Genomic DNA, 20021 nt, shown 5'->3' on the forward strand with positions numbered 1-20021 from the left:
AACTCCATGGAGATACTTATTAGTACTGAATCTTCAACATGGGTGGAGAATTGCCAAATTTCAGTAATCTGTGCTTCCATCTGGCTCCTGACAGCAAAGCACCACATATTCATTAACCTTGGTTAAGGTTTTTGGTATCATTTATCTCCGTCTATATTTACCTATGGATTCTATCTCATAGAGATGTACAACCTCAAACAAAACAGTAGGCAAGTTTTTTAAAATTAACTATACTCAATTATTTTGTCACTGTTTCAACATTAACCAACCTCAGTGCCACTGGCTAACGTGTGTGTGTGCTAAGTCACCTTAGGCATGTCAGACTTTTTGTGACCCTATGGAGTATAGCCCCCAGGCTTCTATGTCCATGGGATTCTCCAGGCAAAATACTGAAGTGGGTTGCCATGAGCTCCTCTAGGCGATCTTCCTGATTCAGGGATGGAACTTGCATCTCTTAATCTCCTGCACTGGCAGGCAGATTCTTTACCACTAGTACGACCTAAGAAGCCAGGTGGCTTCATTTCAGTTCAGTAGGTCAGTCGTGTCCGACTCTCTGTGACCCCATGATCTGCAGCACACCAGGCCTCCCTATCCATCACCAACTCCCAGAGTTTATTCAAATTCATGTTCACTGAGTCAGTGATGCAATGCAACCATCTCATCCTTTGTCATCCCCTTCTCCTCCTGCCTTCAATCTTTCCCAGCATCAGGGTTTTTTTCAAACGAGTCAGCTCTTCGCATCAGGTGGCCTAAGTATTGCAATTTCAGCTTCAACATCAGTCCTTCTGATGAATATTCAGGACTGATTTACTTTAGGATGGACTGGTTGGATCTCCTTGCAGTTCAAGGGACTCTCAAGAGTCTTCTCCAACACCACAGTTCAAAAGCATCAATTCTTTGGCACTCAGCTTTCTTTATAGTCCAACTCTCACATCCATATATGACCATTGGAAAAACCATAGCCTTGACTAGACATAGCTTGTTGGTAAAGTAATGCCTCTGCTTTTTAATATGCTGTCTATGTTGGTCATAATTTTCCTTCCAAGGAGCAAGCATCTTTTAATTTCATGGCTGCAGTCACCATCTGCAGTGATTTCAGAGCCCCCAGAAAGAAAGTCTGTCACTGTTTCCATTGTTTCCACATCGATTTGCCATGAAGTGATGGGACCAGATGCCATGATCTTAATTTTCTGAATGTTGAGTCTTAAGTCAACTTTTTCAGTCTCCTCTTTCACTTTCATCAAGAAGCTCTTTAGTTCTTCTTCACTTTCTGCCATAAGGGTGGTGTCATCTGCATATCTGAGGTTATTGATATTTTTCCTGGTGATCTTGATTCCAGCTTGTGCTTAATCTAGCTCAACGTTTCTCATGATGTACTCTGCATGTAAGTTAAAAAGTAGGGTGACAGTATACAGCCTTGATGTACTCCTTTTCCTATTTGGAACCACTCTGTTGTTCCATGTCCAGTTCTAACTGTTGCTTCCTGACCTGCATAGACATTTCTCAAGAGGCAGGTCAGGTGGTCTGGTATTCTATCACTTTCAGAATTTTCCACAGTTTATTGTGATCTACAGAGTCAAAGGCTTTGGCATAGTCAATAAAGCAGAAGTAGATGTTTTTCTGGAACTCTCTTGCTTTCTCGATGATCCAGTGGATATTGGCAATTTGATCTCTGGTTCCTCTGGCTTTTCTAAAACCAGCTTGAACATCTGGAAGTTCATGGTTCACGTATTACTGAAGCCTGGCTTGGGGAATTTTGAGCATTAGTTTACTAGCATGCAAGATGAGTGCAATTGTGCCGTAGTTTGAGAATTCTTTGGCATTGCCTTTCTTTGGGACTAGAATGAAAACTGACCTTTTCTAGTCCTGTGCCCACCACTGAGTTCCCAAATTTGCTGGCATATTGAGTACAGCACTTTCACAGCATCATCTTTTAGGACTGGGAATAGCTCAACTGGAATTCCATCACCTTCACTCACTTTGTTCATAGTGATGCTTCCTAAGGCCCATTTGACTTCACATTCCAGGATGTCTGGCTCTAGGTGAGTAATCACACCATCATGATTATCTGGGTTGTGAAGATCTTTTTTGTACATTTCTGTGTATTCTTGCCACTTCTTAATATCTTCTGCTTCTGTTAGGTCAATACCATTTCTGTCCTTTATTGTGCCCATCTTTTTATGAAATGTTCCCTTGGTATCTTTAAATGTCTTGAAGAGATCTCTAGTCTTTCCCATTCTATTGTTTTGCTCTATTTCTTTGCACTGATCACTGAGGAAGGCTTTCTTATATCTCCTTGCTATTCTTTGGAACTCTGCATTCAAATGGGTATATCTTTCCTTTTCTCCTTTGCTTTTTACTTCTCTTCTTTTCACAGCTATCTGTAAGTCCTCCTCAGACAGCCATTTTTTCTTTTTGCATTTCTTTTTCTTAGGGATGGTTTGGATCCCTGTTTCCTACCTGTTTCCTATACAACGTCACGAAAGTCCGTCCATAGTTCATCAGGTACTCTATCAGATATAGTCCTTTAAATCTATTTCTCACTTCCACTGTATAATCATAAGGGGTTTGATTTAGGTATACCTTAATGGTCTAGTGGTTTTCCCTACTTTCTTCAATTTAAGTCTGAGTTTGGCTTAAGGAGTTCATGATCTGAACCACAGTCAGTTCCTGGACTCATCTTTGCTGTCTGTATAGAGCTTTTCCATCTCTGGCTGCAAAGAATATAATCAGTCTGATTTTGGCGTTGACCATCTGGTGATGTCCATGTGTAGTCTTCTCTGGTGTTGTTGGAAGAGGGTGTTTGCTATGACCAGTGCATTCTCTTGGCAAAACTCTGTTAGCCTTTGCCCTGCTTCATTCTCTATTCCAGGACCAAATTGCCTGTTACTCCAGGTGTTTCTTGACTTCTTACTTTTGCATTCTAGTCCCCTGTAATGAAAAGCACATCTTTTGGGGGTGTTAGTTCTAGAAGGTCTTGTAGGTCTTCATAGAACCATTCAACTTTGCTTCTTCAGCATTACTGGTCAGGGCATAGACTTGGATTATTGTGATATTGAATAGTTTGCCTTCAAAATGAACAGAGATCATTCTGTTACTTTTGAAATTGAATCCAAGTACTGCAATTCAGACTCTTGTTGACCATGATGGCTACTCCATTTCTTCTAAGGGATTCTTGCCCACAGTAGTAGATATAATGGTCATCTGAGTTAAATTCACCCATTCCAGTCCATTTTAGCTCACTGATTCCTAAAATGTCGAGATTCACTCTTTCTATCTCCTGTTTGACCACTTCCAGTTTACTTTGATTCATGGACCTCACATTCAGGTTCCTATGCAATATTGCTTAGCAGTTTAACTCTCAATATTTACCAACCAGAAATATGTCATAAGGGGAAAATATATATAATATAATATAATATTCATATCACTGTTTATAGTAGCCCCAGAACAAAAAGAACCCAAATGCTTCAATGGAAGATATACATCAAGAATGAAGAAACTAAAATCCCAGGCAACAAGAAGTTCACAAATATAGAAATGAGTGAAACCAGTCACAAAGTATAAATTGTACACTTTTATTTACATGATTTAAAAAAATAAAGATAATTAGTCTAGAATTTTGGAAGTCAGAAAAATTATCACTCTTTACCTACCAGGATAAAAATAGAACACCGAGATTTTGAGTGCATGTGGAATATTGTTAGGAAATGAATGATGAGGATAGCTAGTGCAGATGGGTCTGTATATGGATGAATGTGCAAGCCCTGGATGTGATGTGGTCCTGAACTAGATGACCCCATCTCAAGACTAGATCTTGAGGATACCACTACGTTTTGCCTGTTTTATTCATTTTTATTTGGAGAATGATTGCTTTACAATGTTGTGTTGGGTTCTGCTGTACGACTGTGTAAATCAGCTAGAAGTATACATATGTCCCCTCCTCTCTGAACCTCTTTCCCACTCTCCACCACATTCTAGCCCTCTATGTTGTCACAGAGCACAGGTTTGGGCTCCCTGTGTTATATAGCATCTTCTCACTAGTATCTATTTTACATATGGTAATATATATGTTTCAATGCTGCTCTCTCAATTCATCCCACCCCCCTACCTTCCCACTCTGGGCCCACAAGTATGTCCTCTGTTGACATCTCTACTGCTGCCCTGCAAACAGGTTCATCAATACCATTTTCTAGATACTATATATATATATATACACACACACACACACACACACACACACACACACACATATTAATATATGATATTTGTTTTTCTCTTTGACTTACTTCACTCTGTATAACAGGCTCTAGGTTCATATACCTCACTAGAACCAACTCACATTCATTCCTTTTTATGGCTAAGTAATACTAAATGCACACATATAAATATACATATACCACAATTTCTTTATCCAATCACCTGTCAATGGACACCTAGGTTGCCTCCATGTCCTAGCTACTGTAAATATTAATGCAATAAACACTGGAGGTACATGTGTATTTTTGAATTGTGATTTTCTCGGGTATATGCCCAGTAGTAAGATTGCTGGGTCATATGGTAGCTTTATTCTTAGTATTTTCAGTTCTCCAGAGTGCCTGTATCAATTTACACTCCCACCAACTGTACAAGAGAGTTTCCTTTTCTCCACACCCTTTCCAGAATTTACTGTTACTAGATTTTTTTTGATCTTGGCCATTCTGACCTGTGTGAGGTGATATCTCATTGTAGATTTGACTTGCATTTCTCTAATAATGAATGAGGTTGAACACTTTTTCATGTGTTTATTGATCATTTGTATGTCTTCTTTGGAGAAATGTCCATTTGTCTGTTTTAAACTGATACTGCTTTCACATCTTCCTCATGATGTAACATGCCCTTGGAAATATTAAATTCCTTTCATGGGTATGAGCTATCGCTCAAAGCTTTAGGGTAGGCTCCAATTTGTCTTTCTCCTCTCATGGAGCGATGATTACTTCTCATAGTAGTTACCTGTCTACTGTGAACCTCCATAGTAACCAGAACTACTTCATTTCTCTTCCCCTCCCTTTTTTTAAAAGAAAGAGTCCAACTTGCTCTTCAAGTCAACCATTTGGTTTAATGGTGTTTTGCACATGTTGTTTGGATTCTTTTTTTTCCTTAAAAGAATTCTTTTAAGGAAAAGAATTTTCCTTTCCTTACATTTCACAGAGGAATGCCCCCATATTACATTTTCATAATCTGAGAAAATAATTTGTCTTTATTCCTGAGTAAATTCTATATGACTTTATTCTCTCAACCCTGCATAACCAGATTTATTTAAATATTTTCCCCAATTTCCCCCTCTACTTTATGAGTCACACTTTCTTCTTCATTAATAAGAGAAAGTACTATTGGAAAATGTATAAGAACATCACTTATTTAACCCTCACTCTTAGGTAGAAGTCAAATAAAAGGAAAAATATTTTTGAAAAATAATTATACTAATCAACCACTACATATGTGACAGTAACTCAAGAGTGATATGGTATAGGTAGCTCAAGTCCAAAGCAGCAGAGACAAAGACCTGATCATCTAACATTTCTCTTTAGTCTCAGACCACCTGGAGTCCCAGAAAGACCAGCTTACATGCATCTTCCTCTCCCTCTTTCCCTTCCTCCCTCACCGCAAATAGGAAATGTGATTCTTTCCTATTTCCTAAAGAAGGAAATGTCCTTCTTTCTTCAGAACACAGTTCCCTATGCTCAGTAAAGAGGTTTAACACATACCTCTTGACATCTTTGCAAGCCTAGAGGAGTATGTTCTTTCCACGTTTCCTTTTTTGTTTCTCTTTCATGGTTCAACTCTTTGGAGAGTGATTCAAATCAGGTAACTTTCTTCCTGAAATTCTGTAGCCAGAGAGTCAGCTGATAATGACAAAGAATCAAATTAGTACATTCAAGAACAACTCATTTGAAAGTCTGTCTCCTCACCAAATCACTGTCCTGACCAGTACTTCAGAGGCATTATGATGTAAGTCATAAGTCACTAGGATCTCAGCAGGATTCTATGACCTATGAGTTACATCCTTACACTCCAGGGCTCAGCTAGTATTCACTAGATGGCAAGACTATGGCAGCCCATTGACTAGGGTGATTCCTTTTATCCAACAAAAACTCTACCATTAACTTGAATTTTTATTTTTTGCACCTGATATCAAAGCTAGAGGATAGATGACATGGATTAAATGAAGAAAATATTTTGTGTTTCCAGGGTGATAACCACATTACTGATTTTTCCCAGAGCTGAGGATAAGGCCGTATCTGAGAGCACTAGGCTTAGAACCATGCCTGTCTCACAGATATGTCTACTAATACATATTGTATTAGTGTACTACTGAACTTATGTCAAATATAAATTACATGTGAGGTGTATGTTGCAATGTAGGTGTAGATGTGAGAATATCTCATAATTCCACACAATTCTAACATTAATAAATTTACTCCACTATTTAGAATACTATCGTGAATTTTTAAAAGCTACTGTCTCATGCTACTCTTTTCTTTTTCACTTTCCCAGAGGTATAGAGAAAGAGGAAGCCCCTGTCTTCACACCCTACTGGCCCTCCCCATGAATCATGTCCTTGTGAAGCCTGAAGGTCTCATGTTCTAGGCTTCTTGTTCCAGGCCTCAGTCTATGTCATCTAGAAATAGCTGGGCTCTGTACAGGATTTGAACTCTACAGTGAGCTCCATTCTACCTCCTGCTTACCTCTGAACATGCCTCTTCTCCTAGAGACAATAAATGTTTACTTCCAAGTTCAGCAGTTACAACAGAATAAGCCCAGAATCAAGCCTCCCTTCTGTGTTCTTTGCCCCCAGTAAACCATACCCCTGAGAGTTCTCTCACTTACCATGGGCTCAGCCTTCTCATTACCACTGAATGTTAGGCACATTTACCAAGAAATTCCTAGTCTTGTTAACTATCAGAAAAAGGAAACACAAAGGTTAGATATTATCTTACATACATCAAATTGATAAAAAAAAAATAAAGCAAACTATACAAATGATTGTTAAGTACATGGTGAAAAAGGAAACCTTATGACCTAAAATAAGGTAATGATCTGTGTACTTGTGTTGGAGAATAAATCAGATCAGATCAGTCGCTCAGTCGTGTCTGACTCTTTGGGACCCCATTAATCGCAGCACACCAGGCCTCTCTGTCCATCACCAACTCCCGGAGTTCACTCGGACTCACGTCCATTGAGTCAGTGATGCCATCCAGCCATCTCATCCTCTGTCGTCCCCTTTTCCTCCTGCCCCCAATCCCTCCCAGCATCAGAGTCTTTTCCAATGAGTCAACTCTTCGCATGAGGTGGCCAAAGTACTGGAGTTTCAGCTTTAGCATCATTCCTTCCAAAGAAATCCCAGGGCTGATCTCCTTCAGAATGGACTGGTTGGATCTCCTTGCAGTCCAAGGGACTCATCTTATAAAATCAAATAAGCTATAACCCATGATATGGTAATCTCATTCCATATAGGAATCTTTACAAGGATAATAATCACAGGATTCAACTAGTAGGGAGTTGAAATTTTAGTCTCCAACTTAAGAATGGATAAGCAAAACATGGTAGGTATATACTTTCTTACTTCTATCTTCAGAATTTTAAGAATAGAAATCAAGCCCATTAAGATATATGCCTGTAGAGTGGGGCATCAAGAAGGAACTGTTGATCACAGATAAAAAGAAAGTATAATTCAGCAAAATAATTACAAGTAATCTTAAACAGGCTAGTGACTAAGGAGAATTATTAACTCAAGAGTCAGTCATTTTTAAAAAAGGAAAAATAGAAAAAATAATCTGTCCCCCAAGTAAAATAGGTCAGATTAGGTCTAGATTTAAGAGAAAGACTTGTTCTAAAGATTCCTTACTGTATTAGTTTCTTATTGCTGTTGTAGCAAACTATCACAACTCAGTGGCTTAAAATACAAATTATCTTAAAGTTTTGGAGGTCAGTAGTCCAAAATGAGTTTTATAGCTTAAAATCAGGATGTTAGCAGGATTCATTTTATCTGGAGGCTTTAAGGGAGAATGTGTTCCCTTTCCATTTTCCAGGCTTTAGAGGTGGCCTGCATTCCTTAGCTATTGTCTCCTTCCTTCAACTTCAAAATATATAACTCTACATTCTGCATCCACTGTTAACATCTCCACTCTATTACTCTCCCACTCCCCTCTCATAGGGAAGGATCCTTGTTATTATACCAACCCCAAAAGGTAATTCATGATAATCTTCTCATTTTAAAATTCTTAACTTAATCCCATCTGCAAAAGCTCTTTCCACATTTTGATACTTAAGATAACATATTCAGAGATTCCAGAGATTAGAATGTTGACTTTTCTTTCCAAAGTAGATGAGGAAGAGGGAGTTCTTTAGCTACCAAGAAACCAAGGGAGAAACAGACTGCTAGAGTAAATTCACCTATAGCAAAATATACTAAGGTACAAATATAAATCTCAAATTAAACAAGAACAATAGGGAAAAATGTAGATATATGAGTAAAACAAAGCAGAATGAATAAAGAAACTTTGTTTGAAATTTAACATAGTCCAAGGAACAGAAGAACAACTACATGAGAATCTTTCATACTATAGAATTTAAGCAACTAGATTCAGTAAAATAAGAACTCTTAAGACAAGCTGATGAGTCAATGAAAAGGAATAAAAATGGAGAATTAAGAGCAGAAGAAAATAAAATGTCTCTAAAAGGTCAAACAGGATAAATAAATCATAACCAGAAAAGCCAGAATAAAGTTTCAAATTGAAAAACTGGCATAATGATTTTAAGTGTAAAGCAAGAGATAAGTATATAATTAGAAGACAATAGATTAAAAAAAAAAGACCAACTGATATAACACAATAATGAGATGAACAAATGAACCAGAATTATTCAAGATAGGATACAGTAAAATATCCCTAGGATAAAGGAAAAACTGAAATTACAAATGAACAGGGTATTTATATATTTTCAGGAAAAAACATAATATAAGACAACTTCCAGAAATGTATAACCTCACTACATTTTTTTTAATTGTAAAGAATAAAACAAAATTCTTCAAGTATTTTAATAGAAAAAACGAGTCATTTTCAAGTGGTAAATATTTTACAACTGGCTTTGTTGTTCAGTCACTAAGTCATAACTGACTCTGCAACCCCGTGGACAGTAGCACTCCAGGTTCCTCTGTCCTCCATTGTCTCCCAGAGTTTGCTCAAATTCATGTCCATTGAGTTGATGATGCTGTGCCTCTCTAACCATCTCATCCTCTGCCATCCCCTTCTCCTTTTGCCTTTAATCTTTCCCAGCATCAGGGTCTTTTCCAATGACTTGGCTTTTTGTATCAGGTGGCCAAAGAGTACTGGAGCTTCAGTTTTAGCATCAGTCCTTCCAATGAAAATTCAGGGTTGATTTCTTTAGGATTGACTGGTTTGATCTCCTTGCAGTCCAAGGGACTCTCAAGTCTTCTCTAGCACCACCAGGACCAGGGCAAATCTGGCTTTACCCTTCTACAAAGCAACATCTATACTTGACGATAGTGGAGAACTATCCACAGATATTGAAACAAAGAAGGTGTCACATTGCTTTATTATTTGCAGTCAAGTTGTGTAGGCAGACACTGTCAAATGTGTCAAAAAATTTTTCAGAGAATATGTGTTATATGAGATATTATTGGAAAAAAGTCTTAACTCTGTAACACAATTAAAAAATGAATGAAAATACTATGAAAACATTAAAAAAATGCAATACTTCACGCCAAAGAACAGTAGAATATTGGCAGCAAACATCTAGTGGTGGAGGTGAGAGTGGAATGGGGACTGACCCAATTATATTTCCAATTATATTACACTATGCTCTATGGATCAGTTTGGATTTGAGAGCTTTCAAGCACTGGTCAAGTTCAACTGCTCTAGACTTTGTCACCTGTTCTGTCTTACCACCTGCCCCAGCACTATCTACATTTTGATACTACGTCTGTATAATGACTCTTATCTCTCTTCTTTGGTCAATTTGTTCTTCCTGTTTTGAAAATTAATATAACATCTGGGCTTGACTGTTACTGCATTTAGTCATTTAGTACAGTGAATGGTTGGTGGTTCAACTTGTAAGTTTTCTAGGTCAGGAAATTCAATGTATACATCACTGTACAGCCAGTTCAGCATGGTAGTGAGTGCCCAGAATCCTCTTTCAAGTAAATATGTGTATAACACTGGAGTGGGTTGCCATTGCCTTCTCCAGTGCATGAAAGTAAAGAGTGAAACTGAAGTCACTCAGTCATGTCCGACTCTTAGCGACCCCATGGACTGCAGCCTACCAGGCTCTTCCGTTCATGGGATTTTCCAGGCAAGAGTACTGGGGTGGGGTCCCATCGCCTTCTCCGATATATATATATAATTTCAGTTTGATTTTTTATTACTTATATAAAAACACTAAAGTTATGCTAAATGTTCAAGAGGGCTTCCCTGGTGGCTCAGACAGTAAAGAATTTGCCTGCATTGCAGGAGACCTGGGTTTGATCCCTGGGTTAGGAAGATCCCCTAGAGAAGGGAATGGCAATCTAATCCAATATTCTTGCCTGGAAAATTCCTTGGACAGAGGAGCCTGGCAGGCTACAGTCCATGGGGTTGCAAAGACCTGGACACAACTGAGTAACTAAGACTTTCTTTAAATAATATAAATCTAGGGAAAATAACTTGAAAACTTTGGATAAATAGTTTGGCATTTCTTTCTCTGAGTATCTTTTCTTTTTAAAATATTTATGTTTAATAATAAATTGTCACATCTTTGAAAGTTTCTGGTTTTTAAAGAAAAGTAATAGTCTTGATAAACACTTTCATGTGATTGTCCTGTTGTAAAATACCAGGTGGAATTTATGTGATAACTAATTAGATTATAATTATGTATAACATTAATAGGCCAAAAAACAACCAGAATGTCTTTCTGTACTTTCCTGTTCTGAAAGTACTGAAATATATTCAACAACATTACTGATCTATTTAATTTGGTACACTATCCAATTACAGTGAAATGTATATGAATATAATTATATAACTTATGACTGCCTAATGAGGTACTCTGTCCTGAAGACATTATCACAGGTCAGTCAAGGTATTTATTTATTTTTCACATATGCCCTGTAACATTTAAAGGTAACTCAGGTCATGGCATAAATTCTTTTATATGGACAGCTACAATTACATATTGAATTGATCTAAGTCAATGATAAATTGCTTCCTATTAAATTTTTAATAGGAAAAGAAGTCCTCTTTAATATGTAAACCAAAATTTAACTCCTGTAAAGGCTATATTTATGATCTACCTTGTTAATTGCTATATTTCTAGTATTAGCAGCAATAGACATTTTATTGTAACAATAGGAATATATTACACAAAGATATGTATTAACCCATAAATGAGTAAAGATGAATGAATTCATGGTCAAAAATGTGGTTAGCTTTTCTCTGGCTTTAATTAGTTAACTTATATTAAGTGAAGAAACAATGTATCTCATAATACCCTTCTAACAACAGCTTTGAAATTCATTTAGACACATCATTTCTTCTCATAAATGAGTGCTACTGGTTATGATTTATAAAGAGGAAACATTAAGAAAGCCTCAGACAGTTAGGCAATCTTCTTGGCCATATGACTAGTAGCTGTGGAATTTCTATACTTAGTTAACATAAAGTGAAATGAAATTTGTCTTTCCTTGACCTAGGAGAAACTGTATTCTGTTTTGGATGCTGACCTGAATAACACAGTGTTACTTAGAGCCATTCCTTATTAGGTTAATATAGCAGTGGAAATTTTGACTCAATAAATCAGCTCTGAGATTTTTAATAATCCTTAACTTTTTATCACTCCCAAACAGCAGATTTTGTAGAGGTCAACAACATTGACTAGAATAGCACCTGCTTGATGCCAGCTCTCAAGAGGAAGCTTAAATAACAAACTTCACACTCTACTGTAACATCCAATCTTTAACAAGTCTCTCTACTGAAGCAAAGCTGTCTGTAGAGAGGTGTGAGGCTGAGTACAAGAAAAACAGAAAGTGCCAAGAAGGCTGAGTTTTTTCACTGAAGACTCAATTGTTCCAAATGATTTTTTCCTAGGACAACTGGTGGAAGGTAGAACAGAGACAGAGGACTGGGTCGGCAAGGAACATATTAGATAGGGCTAATATCCACAACCCTTCTCTCAATCTTCTGTTTATAATTCTGCCACATTTCTATACTGAATGGGTGGCTTGAAAGGAAGCAGAAAAGCGAGGTTAGTTCCTGCAATGACATGACCTGAGTCAGTTTTATGAATATAAACAGAGTAAAGAGCATGGGCTTTGGAGAAAGCTCTTAGTTGAAACTCCAAATCTGTCAGTTAGTACCTATTGGAGACTGGGCAAGAACGCTGAATTTTCTATGCTCCAACTTTTTCATCATAGAATGATAGCAATCTATAGAGTTGAAGATTATGTGATAAAAATCTTAATATACATCCTGGATTATTGTTAGCACGTGATAAATATGTTGAAAAGGTGACTCTGTGTTGAGCATTTTCACATAAGATGGTATAAGAAATGATAAATCTAAATTAAATCAAAATGTCTGGTTTAACACTAAAAATCTGGTAAATCCAAACAAAGGACACTTGCTACTTGGAAGAAAAGCTTTGATAAACCTAGAGAGCATATTAAAAAACAGAGACATTACTTTGCAGACAAAGGTTCATCTAGTCAAAGCTATGGTTCTTCCAGTAGTCATGTACGGAAATGAGAGTTGGACTGTCAAGAAGGCTGAGCCTCAAAGAATTGATGTTTTCGACCTGTGGTGTTGGAGCAGACTCTCCAGAGTCCCCTGGACAGCAAGGAGATCCAACCAGTCCATCCTAAAGGGAATCAGTCCTGAATGTTCATTGGAAGGACTGATGCTGAAGCTCCAATACTTTGGTCACCTGTTGTGAAGAGCAAATTCATTGGAAAAGGCCCTGATGCTGGGAAAGATTGAAGGCAGGGGGAGAAAGGGAAGACAGAGGATGAGATGGTTGTATGGCATCACCAACTAATGGACATGAATTACAGCGAGCTCTGGGAGATAGTGAAGGACAGAGAAGCTTGGCATGCTGCAGTCCATGGGGTCACAAGGAATTGGACACAACTGACTGACTGAACAACAGAGGACATTAAAAATAGCTGATTTACTTTCAGCACTTACTCTGTTTAAATATTTTCACATCCTGCTTAATTTTAAAGATGGAAGACATTTTAGTCAATTTCCTTTCTTTGTTCTCCTATATTAATCCAAAATGACAATTCTCATTTGCCTTTTACAATCTTATGAAAGAACTGCATTTCTAAAATTCTCTTGAAAATTTGCATTGTGCTACTTTGATGAGTATGTTTCTGTTTTCATTTAAATGCACTTTAAAATAGGTGCTCTGAGAAATCAGATGCAAAATGTTTTATCTGTTATCTGGCAATGGCTGTGTTTTACTATCTTTAGTGCTAAAAACATCTCTTTCTATGGAGATAAAAAGATATTTAGCATTTAATTGTCTCAAATCACCTGCAGTTAAGTCTCTTTTTGAGAGTTTGCAAAACAGGAAAAAGTAATGTTGAACAAGTTTTTAATAATCTAAATCACCACAGGAGTAGTTTCTAACAGATGATTTCCAAATATACATCTTTTAAAAGAGAAATCATTACTAAAGGCCTGGTGTTAAAACTAAAGATTTCTTAGGAATCTATTTTATTTTTATTTTACTTTATTTTTAAACCGTAATAAAAACAATTTTATTTTATAATTTTTATCTGTATACCCATAATGAGTTACTACCTTAGTTTTGCTAAGAATAACTTCTAACAAAAGTGTACTATTTTATTCTTCCAATTCTATCAAGATGTAATTGACAAAGAGAACTGGATAAATTTAATGTAAACAGCATAATGATTTGACTTACATACATCATGAAATGATTAGCACAATAAGTTTGGTGCATATCCATTATCACATATAGACACAAAATTGTAAAAAAAAATATAAAAAAGTTTTTTTCTTGAGATGAGAACTCTTAGGATTTACTCTTTTAACAATTTTCATAAATAACTTAAATCAGTGTTAATTATATTTATCATGTTGTACATTACAATCCTGGTATTACCTTATAAATGGAAGTTCATATATATTTTGATTATCTTCACCTAATTCCTCCTTTCCTTAATCCTCATTTCTGGTAACCTCAAAGCTAATCTCTTTTCCCATGAGTTTTTTCTTTCTTTCTTTTTTTTTATTTAATAGGATTTTCCATTAACATATATTTAATAAAAAATAATATCTACTCTGGCTCTCTTCTTCATTGTAAGGGGAAGAGTGGTGAGGAGGGGCTGGCACTCTGCCCACCCCTAGGCATCCGGACAAGCCCTGCCTCCAAGGCTCCCCTCTACCCCCCATTTTCCAACAGGCTGTGACCTCCATACAGATGGTTCAAAATTACAAGTGCTTTAGGCCCTCCCTTGAGCTACCCCAGCCCCCCACATTGGGGGAATGGAGGAAAGGGACAGTGATGATGGACAGGGTCGAGAAGAGGGATGACAATGAGGCGGCCTCACTGCAGCTGGTCACTGCGGAACAAGTCCTCCACAGCCGGGTCAGGCAGCAAGGTGCAGGGGTTGCTCAGCGTGCTGAGCCCCTCCAGGCCCAGTGGCTCCATGTGCAGCTCCTCCTCCAGCCCCAGCCCCAGCCCCAGCCCAGCTGCTGACACCTCGAAGCCCAGCACTCAGTCCAGGGCCGCTGCAATCTCCTTGTAGAAGCCTGGGGAGGCATCTCCTGTGAGGATGATGTTAGGCCCTGAGCCATAGTGGGAACAGTGGGTTACATTCTGGTGGTTGAGGGCATGAGGGTCCTGGAGGTCACTCACTGTCCTCTCACCCCCTAAGAATTCAGGCTCTTTGGAAAAGCCAGGAGGATCCAGCACCAGCTGGTTGATGGGTTCTCCATGCTGAACTGCTCCAGGTTCCCCAGGCTGAAGTCACTCATCGATTGGTGGTAAGACAGTTGCCCACGCTCACTGGGGCTGGCTGGGTAGAGTGTCCCCTACTGTAGCTGCCTGCCCAGGGGCTGACACCCTGAGGGCTGCACTGAGCAGGCCTGAGAGGGCAACTCTGGCTGCTGCAGAGGCTTTGGGGTGGGTGGCTGGGTGGGCAGAATGAAACCTGGGAGGCTGTAATGGATATGGAGGCAGCTGCTGGTTGGTGGGCAGCTTACTGCTATCCAGAGGGACACCCTGAGTGATGGAAGACAAGGTGAGTGACATTGTTGGCAAAAACTGTTTGGGCAGTTGCTGTTGGGACCTTCTGGCACAAACTATGGGGACTGAGGGGCACATGGCCGTGGTGGGGGAAGGCCCTGGGGGCAGAAGCTGAGTAAGGCAGGGGTGGGGGTGGGGGTTGGCGGGGAGGGCAGAACCAGAGATGAAGCAGAAGAGGAGGAAGAGGAGGAGGAGAGGGCCAGGGCACTGAGCGAGGGGTGACCCAGGGAGGTGGTGGGCAGTGCATGGTGGGCCAAGGAGGAGGCAAGCAGTCATGAGGGGTGACTGTGGGAGCCCTGGAGCTGGGGCTGAGGACTGCTCAGGGAAGCTTGGAGTTTGGGATTGCTTAGGGAGGACTGCAAGGATGGGTGGCTAAGTGAATGAAGTCCTGGCACATCATAGCCCAGGCCCAGGCCCCCACTGATGCCCAGATGGGTCATGGTGTGGGTCAAACTAGAGGGACTGTTGCCCCCACTCAGGCTGAGACATGCTGTCTCCTCTGGGTCCCCCACTGATGCCCATATGGGTCATGGTGTGGTCAAACTGGAGGGACTGTTGCCCCCTACTCAGGCTGAGACAGGCTGTCTCCTCTGGGTCCATGGGGTGGGCAGTGATGGGGTGAGGTCAGGTAGAGAGCCTCCTGTGTCCATGGCAGGTAGGAGGACAGGCTGGTCAGGAGACAGGGAGATGTTAATTCCAGGGACTTCACAGGACCAAAGTCTGGAGGAGGATTAGGACAGCTTCTTAGCATCCCATGGTTTCAGCAAGTGCTTACCATCTAGCAAGTTCTTCTCAATAGACAGGACTTTGGAGTCCATCTAGCCATCCAGAAAACCTCCACGGCTGATCAGCAGAACTCTAGTGGGTGCAGGGCCTGGATAAGTGTCTGGAGGGCTGGGGTTCATCATTCTTGTGTGAAGGACAGAGTCAGAGCTTGTTTGCTTAAGTGCAGATGGTAGTCGAAACAACTGCCCCTTCTCTGCAGAGAAATTGCCCCAGGGCATTGTCCTCCACTAACTGGACTCCGGGGAAGGGGAAGGAGATAAATAGGACAATAGGGAGAGCTGTCAATGTGGCGGGGATAGTGGTGAAGTGGGGACACCATCCTTCGGGGATCTCGCTGCACCTGTTCCACCAGCCCGTGGTGCCTAGTGCTCCAAGATGAATCCAGAGGGGAGTGGAAGGGACCCTGGAACTCAGCCAGGCCACAGCCAATCTGGTTCACGTTGGGCAGAGAGCCACTATAATGGGAGCTCCTTGTGTATGCCAGCCACAGTTTTTGGGCCTGTAACTGAATGGAGCCAAAGTCCATCATCACCTCCTCGAAGGCCACCGTCTCCTCGGCCTGACACTGCTTCTGCAGCGCAATCTTCTCACTAAACTTAAGCAGGTTGGAAGCTGAAGCCGTGGCCGAACTGGCCCATTTGCTCCAAATGTCACCATCTTTCTCCCCCTTCTCTACCCACCACCCTCCAATACAAGCCTCCACCTCCGCCATGGGCCCCAGCCCAGCTCTTCTAGCCATAGCTGCTGCCACCTTTGAAGTTTTTCTTTCTTTCTTCTGAAGTATAATTGACCTACAACACTAAGTTATCTCCTGGTTACCACATATTAGTCTGATATTTCTAACTATACAAAATGATCACCATGATAAGTCTAGTTATAATTTCTCAACATGCAAAGAAACTATATTTACCATATTCCCCATATTGTACATTTCATACCTATGACTATTAACTGAAATTTCGTGCTTCTTAATCTGCCTATTTCTCTCCCCACCACCCCTCCTCTCTGGCAACGACCTATTTGTTCTCTGTATCTATGACTCTGTTTCTGTTTAGTTATGTTTGTTCATTTATTTTGTGTTTTAGATGCCACATACAAGTAAAACCACGCATTATTTGGCTTTGTCTGACATTTCACTTAGCATAATACTGTCAGTCCATCCATATTGTTGAATGGCAAGATTTCATCCTTTTGTATGGCTGAGTACTATGCTACTGTATATATGTGTGTGTGCATGTGTGTGTGTGTGTGTGTGTGTGTATATATATATATATATATATATATATCTTCTTTATACATTTGCACTTGGGGTGCCATATTTTGACTATTATAAATAATGGTCCTATGAACATTAGGGTATGCATGTTTTGAATTAGTTTTTTTTTTTTTTTTAAATCAGATACATACACAGAAATGGAATTGGTTAATCACATGGTAGTTAATCTTTTTGGTTCTTTTGAGGAAACTATATGGTTTGCTATAGGGGTTGTACCGATTTACATTACCGTCAATAGCATACAAGTGTTCCTTTTTTGTCATATCCTCCCCAACATTTGTTATTTTTGGTTTTTGATGATAGTTATTTTGAGAAGGGGGAGAAGATAATTCATTTTGGTTTTGATTTGCATTTCTCTGATGATTACTGATATCACGCATCTTTCCATGTGCCTGTTGGTTATCTATATGTCTTCTTTGGGAAAATGTCTTTTCATATGTTCTATCATTTTTTAATTGGGTCATGAGTTTGCATGTTTGACTTGTATGAGCTGCTTAAATATGATAGATTAACTCCTTATTGGTCATGTCATTTACAATTAATTTTCATTCAGTAGATTGCCTTTTCATTTTGTTGATGGTTTATTTTGCTATGCAAAAGCTTTTAAGTTAAATTAGGTCACATTTGTTTATTTTTGCTTTTGTTTCTTATGCCATAGGAGACAGATCCAAACAAAGAAGGCTATGATATATGTCCAAGAGTTTTCTGCCTGTGTTCTCTGCTGGGAGTTTTATGGTATCTGGTCTTATATTTAGAACTTTAACTCATTGTCAGTTTATTTTTGTATATAGTATGAGAAAATGTTCTAATGTCATTCTTTTATGTGTAACTTTCCAGTTTTCTGAGCACAGTTTTTGGAAAAAACTGTCTTTTCTTCATTGTGGATTCTTGCCTTTTTTATTGTAGATTAATTGACCATAAGTACATAGGTTTATTTCTGGACTCTCTTTCTGTTCCGCTGATTAAATGTCTGATTTTGTACCAGTACCACACTGCTTTTATTACTATAGCTTTGTAGCACAGTCTGAAGTCAGGGAGCCTGATTCTTCCAGTGTTCTTTCTCAAGAATTTTTTGGTCTCTGGGATATTTTTTGTTTCCACATAAGTTTTAAAATTATTTATTTTAGTTCTCTGAAAAATACCATTGTTATTTTTATTAGGGCTGCATTGAATCTCTAGATTGCCTTGGATAGTATTCTAATTTTACCGATATTAGTTATTCTAATCCATGAGCACAGTGTATTGTTTCATATGTATGTGTTATCTTCAAGTACTTTCATCAGTGGCTTATAATTTTCCAAGTACAGATTTTTTATCACTGTAATTAAACTTATTCCAAGGTATTTTAATTCTTTTGATGTAATTATATATTATATTTTAAAAATTTCTCATTCTGATATTTTGCTTTAATATATAGTCAATAAATACATGACAGATTTCTATATATTAATTTTGCATCCTGTAATTGTACTGAAGTCACTGATGAGTTCTTAGACATTTGTAGGGTTTAAGAGGATTTTTTATAGTATCATATCACCTGCAAACAGTAACACTTATATTTCTCCTTTCCAATTTGGATTATTTCTTTTTCTTGTCTGACTACTGAGACTCAATTCAGTTCAGTTCAGCCACTCAGTCATGTCTGATTTTTTGCAACCCCATGGACTTCAGCACGCCAGGCTTCCCCATCTATCACCAACTCCTGGAGCTTGCTCAAACTCATGTCCATTGAGTTGGAGATGTCATCCAACTATCTCATCCTCTGTCGTCCCCTTCTCCTCCTGCCTTCAGTCTTTTCCAGCATCAGAGTCTTTTCCAATGAGTCAGTTCTTTGCATCAGGTGGCCAAAGTATTGGAGTTTCAGCTTCAACATCAGTCCTTCCAATGAATATTCAGGACTGATTTTCTTTAGGATGGACTGGTTGGATCTCCTTGAAGTCCAAGGAACTCTCAAGAGTCTTCAACACCACAGCTCAAAAGCATCAATTCTTCAGCACTCAGCTTTCTTTATAGTCCAACTCTCACATCTATACATGATTACTGGAAAAACCATAGCTTTGATTAGAGGGACCTTTACTGGCAAAGTAATGCCTCTGCTTTTTAATATGCTGTCTAGGTTGGTCATAGCTTTTCTTTCAAGGAGCAAGTATCTTAATTTCATGCCTGCAGTCACCATCTGAAGTGATTTTAGAGCCCAAGAAAATAAAGTCTCTCACTGTTTCCATTGTTTACCCATCTATTTGCTATGAAGTGATGGGACCAGATGCCATGATCTTCATTTTCAAAATGTTGAGTTTTAAGCCAACTTTTTTCATACCTGTGGTGGATTCATTTTGATATTTGGCAAAACTAATACAGTTATGTAAAGTTAAAAAAAAAAAAAAAAAAAAAAAAAAACCAAGAGAGTTCCAGAAAAACATCTACTTCTGCTGTGGCTAGGACTACCAATACTCTGCTGAAGAAAAGTGGCAATATAGGCATCAGTGTCTAGATCCTGGTTTTATAGGAAATGCTTTCAGCTTTTCACTTTTGAGTATGGCGATAGCTCTGGGCTTATTGCAATGTTCTATATAATCTTGAGGCATATTTCTCTTTGTACTCACTTTATTTTTTAAATCACAAATGGATGTTGAATTTTGTCAAAAACATT

At 38.8% G+C, this 20021-nt stretch overlaps 1 protein-coding gene and 1 pseudogene across 18 annotated transcripts in view; both read right to left on the reverse strand.

Annotated features, from left to right (window-relative positions):
• Nucleotides 1-20021, reverse strand: part of LOC129629692 (protein FAM170A-like) — a 362499-nt gene that overhangs the window by 51756 nt on the left and 290722 nt on the right. For all 18 annotated transcript variants that reach the window (XR_008703313.1, XR_008703314.1, XM_055549965.1 and 15 more), the window contains 2 exons: nt 6871-6939; nt 5748-5885 (listed from right to left, as the gene is read on the reverse strand). Coding sequence is in view for 16 of the 18 variants with exons in the window: in XM_055549965.1 (XP_055405940.1) it covers nt 5748-5757 (10 nt within the window). In the remaining 2 variants the exon portion in view is untranslated. The remainder of the gene's footprint in view (nt 1-5747; nt 5886-6870; nt 6940-20021) is intronic.
• LOC129629690 (CREB-regulated transcription coactivator 2-like) lies at nt 14608-16752 on the reverse strand (annotated as a pseudogene).

Source organism: Bubalus kerabau, chromosome 1 (assembly GCF_029407905.1).
Source record: "Bubalus kerabau isolate K-KA32 ecotype Philippines breed swamp buffalo chromosome 1, PCC_UOA_SB_1v2, whole genome shotgun sequence".
Lineage (NCBI taxonomy): Eukaryota > Metazoa > Chordata > Mammalia > Artiodactyla > Bovidae > Bubalus > Bubalus kerabau.